The following is an 8,787-nucleotide window of genomic DNA, read 5'->3' on the forward strand; positions in this document are numbered from 1 at the left end:
CAAATAACCAAACTTATCTGTTTCCTAACAGTCTAAGTCCTTTGCTCTCTGTTTTTCACACCTTCTCCACCTATCAACAAACTCTCATAGGTCTTTAAAAAACAGTTCATGCATATATGCATAACCCATGGGCACAGACAGTGAGGTGGCCAGGGCCTGGGGCAGGAGTGAACTGGAGGGATCGATGAGGGAAAAGGGGGGACATATTGTAATACTTTCAACAATAAAGATCTTTTTTTTAAAAAAAAAAAAAGGGGGGGGTTCAAACACCAACCCTTCTGTGAAGCTTTCCCTGACTTCCCAAACCTACGTATGGAAAGTTAGTGAAAAGGGGAAGACATTACGTGGCTGGACACTGGATGCCTCAAGAGCTGAGAGGTGCAGAATCAGATTCACCCCGGAGGAAATGGGCACTGCCAACGCTGAGCTGAGAGAAGGGGTTAGAACAACTTCCCCTATTGCACGGTTCTGCTGTCTAGCATAGCATGAAGCCACGACCTCCCTGGGCCTCAGTTTCCCTCTCAGACCTTACACGCGGCCTTTCGCCACACCTTCGCAGAGAAACCCACGTGCACCCACAATGCCGCCTCCGAACTCGCAGAAGTCCCGAGCGCCACCGAGCAGAGTGAGGAGACTGACAGTCCCTCTCCGCAGCCCTTCTCGATGCACCCAGCGAGACACGCCCAACGCGTGCCTCCAGACTGGAGCTGTGGTCCCTTCACAACCGCTGGCGGGACCCCGAAACGGGGCAGCCCACCCCTGTCCACCCAGGAACCGCTATCCCCCGGGGCACAACGCGAAAGCTCAAGCCGAGGTCTCCGCTTGCCAGGCCGTGAAGGTTTCCGGACCCGGGCCGCTGGGCCACTTTGTGTCTGATGGCTCCCCGCCGGCATCACCTCCCGGGGAGGCGGGGACCTCGCCCTCCTAACTCGCTGGACGCCTCAGGCGCCCCCTCCCGCCCAGACTCACCTCTTGCTGAGGGGCCGCACCCTCACGGCCACCCGCACGTTCGCCATCCCTCGGCCGGCCTCCGCCCAAGCCTGGCAAGACGGCCCAGCCGCAGCATCACCAGCCCCAGCCCCAACTTCGCCGCAGCCCCGGCCCAGCCTCTCCGCCCCGCGCGCCGCCCCCCGCGCCCCGTGGCCCCGCCCCTGCGCGCGCCCAGGCCGGCAGGGGCGGTGCCTGTGAGCTCCCGCCAATCCTGAGCCCAGTAGGGAAATGACGTCTCCCGCCTCGCCCCGCCCCGCCCGCGAGCCTCGGGAGACAGCCACGCCCAAACGCCCGCCCCATCGCGGCCGGGGCGGTGCCAGTTTAGCCTCCGCCAATCCTGAGCCCCCGGGGCGGTGGACGCGGTGCGGGACCCCGCCCGCCCGCCCGTCCGGCCGGGACTCCCCTACTGGGAACTAGCTGTTGTTCTCCCACTGCTTGACAAAGCTGGTGGCAGTCAAGTAAGTCCGTCAAACTTTGGCGAAAGTGACTTGCTAAATACTTTTATTCGCCGAATTGGCCCGAGCTGTCAATTCTTTGGTTAAATTTTAGGGGCAGAAATGAACTGGAGAACACCGATGTTTTTGCAGTTCCCAGCGAAGAGCAGTGTCTTTCTTTGAGGAGTCATGTGGAGTGAAGGAGCCCACTGGCGAGCTCTCGATGGTGCCGGAAACCTCATGGCCACCCTGGCAGTGTCTGTGCTCGCGGAGGGAATGCTTTCGGACAGAATTGGTTCATTAATTCGTCCAGGAAATAACCACTGAGTACCTACCAAAAGAGTTAAATGCTCTTCTAAGGCGTTGGTAATACAGTCTTCTCCTTCGTGGAAATTGAAATCTACAGGGAAGAGAAAAGAGACAATAAGTTTTTAAAAAATGTATACTATGTCAAATGGTGCTAAGTGACATTTTTTAAAAAGCAGGATAAGAAGATGGTCTCTATGTGTATGTAGGGGGAAAGATGCTATTTTATACAGGGTCTTCAAGAAAGACCTCACGGAGAAGGTGGCACTTGACTAGATTTCAAGAAAGGGAGGGAGCTATGCAGGTATTCATTTATTTAACAACTGGAGACCCGGTGCATGAATTTGTGCACATTGAAAGGAAATTAATTAGAAGAAATATTTCAATATCACTATTCACCCTTTCTCTATAATAGTAGTGTCAACCAAATTCACAATCGGCAATGACAGATCAAAACACACACATGCGATTGACACCAGCGAGAGCTTTATATGTATCACGCATGCGCAAGTCAACTTAGCCTTTTATATATATAGAATAAACTTGCTTAATTAGACCTGCTTTCTGAGATAGCTAAGCTTTTTCCAGCCCAGTGAAGCACCCCAACTTCTCTTTCAGGTAATTGTCAGCAACACACCAGCAAATATCAACACAAAGCAGATTATTATTGTAGATCACACAGGGATTACAAAGGGTAAAGTATTTAACTGCAGCAGTGTTTGACTATATTCTGCGCAGTGAGAAAACCTGAAGTCATTTTCAAGGTCCACCATTTCTTACTTTTCAGTCGGGTCAAGTTTCTACGCTTTCTAAATCTCCATTTTCTGCCGAAACCGGTTTGCTCAGTGGATAGAGCGTCGGCCTGCGGACTGAAAGGTCCCAGGTTCGATTCCGGTCAAGGGCATGTACCTTGGTTGCGGGCACATCCCCAGTAGGGGGTGTGCAGGAGGCAGCTGATTGATGTTTCTCTCTCATCAATGTTTCTAACTCTCTATCCCTCTCCCTTCCTCTCTGTAAAAAATCAATAAAATATATTAAATCTCCATTTTCTGGCTAATGAAAATAGGACTCCACTGAGTGTCCTATCTACCTAATCCAGGATGTCTGTGAGGATCAAATGAGATGAGGCACAGGAAAACACTTCACAGACATTTGGTTAAAGTGTGAAATGTTTCCACCTGGCTATAAAGCAAGTCGTTTTCCTGGGCTGAAGAAACTCCAAGGGGGCTAGTTGCTAGGGAGAAGCAGCCGGGTGTTGCTATGTTACATCATTACCCAGCACCCACAGCCACCATTTCTGGGCTGGGCTTGGCTGTGGGCTGCATTTTATGCCATGGGGTCTTGGCAACATTGGCTGTGATTTGGTGGGCTGTTGCTCCAGGATGGTGGTGGTGCCTGTGTCCCACTTGGGGGAAGCTGAGTGTTGCTTTGTGGGCACCAGGCCCGCAATGCCGTTTCTTTGTAAATGGCCAGTGCGCCTCACAGCAGCTCCTGCATTGAGCATCTGCCCCCTGGTGGTCAGTGTACATCATAGTAACCGGTTGGATGGGCACTTAGCATATTAGCCTTGTATATATATAGACTAGAGGACCAGTGCACAAAATTCAAGCACAGGTAGGGTCTCTAGTGGCTGCTGGCTGCCAGCCGGGGCCTCCCTTGCTCCAGCTGTCTGCCACAGCCAGCGGCCGGGGCCTCCCTTCACACCCACCTTGGCCTGGCACCGCCTGCTCACCTGCTCCACCATCCCACCGTGGTCCTGCTCTCGTCAGAGACCATCAGGGCCGGCAGCACCTCCACTGCCATCCACTGCCACCACAGTGTCACCGATACCTGCCATGTTCCGCGCCACTCCCTGGTGGTCAGCGCACATCTAACTCTTGGTTGGTTGAACTTCTGCCCATGAGGACAATTTATATATTAGCCTTATATTACTAGTATATAGGATGTTTCCTAAGTAAGTACGTATTATAACAGGTTTTGTTCTAAGCACAAGGGATAAAGAAGTAAAGAAAACAGCTCACAGAGCTTGGTGCAAGAGACTGAGAGTAACAAGTATAGCTATTTAGTAAAATGTATGTCAGATTAGCTGAAGAGAAAAAATAAAGCAGAAAATGGGATAGGAAGTGAGTAGAGAGGGTTATGGAATTTTAGATGATATGGCCAGGGAAGATCTCACTGAGAACGTGACACTTGAGGAAAATCTGAAGGATGTAGAAGAAGAGTATGCTGCCCTGGCCTGGTAGCTCAGTTGGTCACAACATCATCATGATATAGCAAGGTTGCGAGCACATACAAGAATCAACCAATGAATGCATAAATAAGTGGAACACCGTAACAACTGGAATTATGGGTCGCTATGACGCACACTATAGCCGGCCAACCAGCTCAATTTAGGTGGCCCCTCCCCTGGCTGGCCATGCCCCCGGCCAGCCTCCCCACCTCAATTGGGGGTGGAGCCAGCCAGCCAATGGCCCACGGCCCCTCCCCCCAGCGGTCCACACCCCCAACCCCCCCAATCGGTCCTCCACCCCGATTGGGGGCGGTGCCAGCCGGCCAACTGCCCACAGCTCCTCCCCCTCTGGCCAGGCCTGATCGGCCTTCATCAGGGGGGCTGGCCGGACCCCACCCGTGCACAAATTTGTGCAATTGGCCTCTAGTAAATAAATAAAAATTAAAAGAAGAGTATGCAATTATCTAAAAGAAGGACAATTTCAGAGACAGGGAACAGATCAATGTAAAGGACCTGAGCTTGGAGAGAGCATGGAATGTTAGAGGAACAGCAAGAAAGCTCCATTGTGGGGTACAATGGAGTGATAGTCATTAGAGATAGCATGAGGCCATGGCAAAGTTTTTAGATTTTATTCTAGGTGAGCTGGAAAAACCACTGGAAAGTTTTTTTTAAAATTATTTTTTAATTTATTGATTAAGTTATTACATTTGTGTCATTATTCCCCCCCCCCCCCACTCATGCCCCTCACCCCCCTGGTGTCTGTGTCCATTGGTTAGGCCTATATGCATGCATACAAGTCCTTTGGTTGATCTCTCCCCCTTACCCCACCCTCCCCTACTTTCCCTCTGAGGTTTGACAGTCTGATCGATGCTTCTCTGTCTCTGGATCTGTTTTTGTTCATCAGTTTGTTGTTCATTATATTCCATAAATGAGTGAGATCATGTGATATTTCTTATCATTTGCAACAGCATGGATGAACTGGAGAGCATTATGCTAAGTGAAATAAGCCAGTCAGAGAAAGATAAATACTACTGGAAAGTTTTAAGGAGAAGAATAAAATATGATTTATGTTTTTGGAAGATTACTCTGACTGCTGTTTTGAGACTGTTCTGATGAATGGGGAAGGATGTGAACCCAAGAGAGACTAGTCAGGAGGCTAGTTTAGTACTCCAGTGGTGGTAACAGAGACAATGAGTCACATCAGGCATGTTCCTGAAGCAGTTCACCTACCCAGTCTCTTCTCTCTCATCTATTTGAAAGTACCCTTCCCTAAAGTATTGGGGCAGGGGCAGCTGGTTTACAGTTCAGATGCACCTGAAATCCTAGTCTTCTAATGGCTTCTCTACTCACTGTGCTTTGCAGTGAAAAGAATCACTTTTAGGGAAAACAGTCTGGAGGTTTCTCAAAAAAATTACAACTACCTTATGATCCAGCAATACCACTTCTGAGTATTTAACTGAAGAAAATAAAAGTGCTATCTTGAAAATATATTTGCACCTCCATATTTATTGCATTATTCACAATTAGCCAAATCATAGAAACAAACTACAGTGTGCCAGAAACAGGGATGAAGACCATCCTATATAATAAAAGCATAATATGCAAATCAACCAAATGGCCGAGCAGCGGAACGACCATCCAGACAACCATCCGGATGACCATCTGGGACCACGCTATGACACCCACTGGCTCCAGGACAGCCAAGGCGGGTGCGATGCAATTGGTTGGGGGCCCAGCCATCACCCCATGATCACCCCGCAGATGGAGGCCCAGGCCACTGACCAGAGGGTTGTGGCAGGTGGGTGGGGCCTCCCTTTGTGAGGGAAGCCTGGGTCCTGGGTGCTGGAGGGAAGCTAGTGCCAGTAGCCAGGGGAAGGAAGGCCTACTCTTGCACGAATTTCGTGCATCAGGCCCCTAGTATCATATATATAGGGTGTCACATAAAAATGTATACACACTTAACAGCTGATCTTTATTTTCAAATTTAATAATTATTCAAAGTGTGTACACATTTTGGGGGGACACGCTAAATTTCTTATAAATCATAATATCACAGGGTTGCAAAGTGATGATACTCTACTTTTACCATTCTTCATTTATGAGTTAAAATACTTCTATAAAAAGAAACTTTTTCTCATCAACTATTTGATTACCCTGAGGTACAGTTCACATAGCAAAGCAGCACAAATACTTGTTTCAATTACCAATTGTCAAAATAAGTTGGGTTCTCTAGCACTTTCCAAAGATGGTTAATAAATGATTAATGTTATTTTAAATATTATTATAAAATCATGGATTTAAGCATATAGTCAGCCCTCCCTATCCTTTGGTTCCACATCTGCAGAGCCAAGCAACCATATATTGAAAACATTAAAAAAAAAAAGTAGAAACTACATTGTTGCTGATGTGTACTAAGCAGTTAGACCTACAATGGCTGTGTCTGTATTGAACATGTACAGACTTTTTTTCTTATCATTATTCCCTAAATCAGTGATGGGCAACCTTTTGAGCTTGGTGTGTCAAACTTCGCCAAAAAACTGAGCATAACTCGGGTAGTGTGTCACTTTTGAGGAAAAAACTAACTCCAAGACTCTAGTCGCAAATGTTTCATCCTCAGCATGCGGCCGCGTGTCATCAGAAATGGCTACGCGTGTCAGTGCTGACACGCCTGTCATAGGTTCGCCATCACTGCCCTAAACAATACAGTACAACAACTACTAGATGTACTGGTTAATAATGCAGATTTTTTTCAATAGAGTTACACATATGTTGATATATATGCGATTTGATGTGTATGCTATTTTGTTGTATTGACAACAAGCTTAAAAACTTCATATGTCAAATTTTCTGAAGGTATTAACATCATAAATATTTTTACACTTAAAAATGTCGAATTTTATGCCAAAAATAAAGCATTTGCGGGAAGTTTTAATCCATTACTTTATTTTGAAGAAAGTGCTGCTGAAAATTGTCGTATACTTCGGGAAGCTTATGGTGAACATGCTCCACCCATTTCAAGATACTTGTGAACGCTAGTTTAAACGCTTTAAAAGTGATGATTTCGATATGAAAGACAACATCCATGTCAACCGAAAAAGTTTGGAGACCAACAATTATAAGCATTATTAGATGAAGATGCGTATCAAACTCAAAAACAACTTGCAGAAATGTTAAACTTTACTCAGCAAACAATTTCCCATTATTTACAAGCAATGGGAAAGATTTTAAAGGAAGGAAAATGGGTGCCACACCAAGTGAACGAAAGACAAATAGAAAATCGAAGTCATCAATAAAATGTTGCTTCAACAGCACAAAAGAAAGTCTTTTTTGCATCGAATTATGACTGGCGCTGAAAAGTGGATTTATTTTGAGAATCCCAAAAGCACAAAATCATGGGTTGATCCAGGAAAACCATCAACATCGACTACAAGGCCAAATTGCTTCAGAAAGAAGACAATGCTCTGAGTTTGATGGGATCAGGAAGGTGTGGTGTATTATGACTTTCTAAAACAGGTGAAACCGTTAATACTGGTCACTACTGACATCAAATAACCAATTTGAACCACGTTTTGATTGTGAAATGACCAGAATGTGCCGGAAGACACGGCAAAGTAATTTTGCTTCATGATAACACACCATCACACACTTCAAAACCAGTTAAAGACACGTTAAAAGATCTTGCCTGGGAAGTATTAACCCATCCGCTGTATTTATCAGACCTTGCTCCTTCAGATTAGCACTTGTTCTGATCGATGGCACACACTTTCTGAGCAGCACTTCAAAACATACGAAGAAATGGAAAATTAGGTCTCTGAATGGTTTGCCTCAAAACAAGAAAAGTTCTATTGGGACGGTATCCACAAATTACCTGAAAGATGGGGGAAATGTGTAGCTAGCGATGGACATTACTTTGGAAGTCTGTCAAGTTAGTCTTCCAGGAAAGACTCATAAATTGATAATGGCACACTTATTCTTATCACATCCTAATGGAAATCATTTCCTAAAAGCATGAGAAGACGTTTCCAAAAGTACAGGGGAAAATATAACTTGGAATGGGAAAAAAAGAAAAAGGGAAAATTCAAAGAACTCTAAAATGTGATCTGCTTATCTCAAATTATACTATTTTCAAAGTAAACTTAATTACATGAGTGGATTCTCTAAATTGTGGAATAACTTCTTTGTTATCTCAGGAAATTCCACATTAGTTTTACTATGTCCACTCTATCATATTTTGCATATCAAGAGACCCTTTGGATTTTCCTATTCCTCAGACTATTTTCCTGCCTTTAAAATTTGAGAGGATAACAGGGGGTCTGGCAGTGTTATTTCAGAGGAAGCAGTAAAATATGAAGTGTTAGAAAGACCAGGCAGCAGCACAATTGTTCCAGAATAGTCCTCAAAAAGTGGCATCATTATTATGCTGAAAGTGAATTCACAAATTTCACACACCTCCCAGTGTAAGTAGAAAGACTTTCCTGAGCTACTTTTTAGTATCCATAGGTCTAAAAGCTGAATTAAAAAAAAAATTGATCAGCACTTATTGACTATAGCACAGTACTAAATTAGCTTTTCTCTTTTAAGTTGACCTCAGGCTCAACTTACCTCAAGCTTTTGAGAGTCAGACAGCCTGTATTGCCTATACTTTTATTGTTTTAAGTTAGAGAATCTTTCCTTCCTATCGCATAGAATTCAGGTAAGGGCCACACAATTTTAGTTAGAAATTAGGTTTATTTTCTATTTTGCAAAAGACATGATATATGTATCACCCTTATTATAAATGATATAGTTTATGTACAGGATGGGGCAAAATAAGTTTACAGTTGGGAG

At 45.2% G+C, this 8,787-nt stretch overlaps 1 protein-coding gene across 1 annotated transcript in view; it reads right to left on the reverse strand.

Annotated features, from left to right (window-relative positions):
- The window catches only part of STARD9 (StAR related lipid transfer domain containing 9), a 121,508-nt gene extending 120,439 nt beyond the window's left edge, over positions 1-1,069 (reverse strand). The window contains exon 1 of the mRNA XM_028147551.2: positions 970-1,069. Coding sequence (XP_028003352.2) covers positions 970-1,016 — 47 coding nt within the window. The 5' untranslated portion in view covers positions 1,017-1,069. The remainder of the gene's footprint in view (positions 1-969) is intronic.
- Positions 1,070-8,787: the final 7,718 nt, after the last annotated feature.

The sequence above is a fragment of the Eptesicus fuscus genome, chromosome 5 (assembly GCF_027574615.1).
Source record: "Eptesicus fuscus isolate TK198812 chromosome 5, DD_ASM_mEF_20220401, whole genome shotgun sequence".
Classification (NCBI taxonomy): domain Eukaryota; kingdom Metazoa; phylum Chordata; class Mammalia; order Chiroptera; family Vespertilionidae; genus Eptesicus; species Eptesicus fuscus.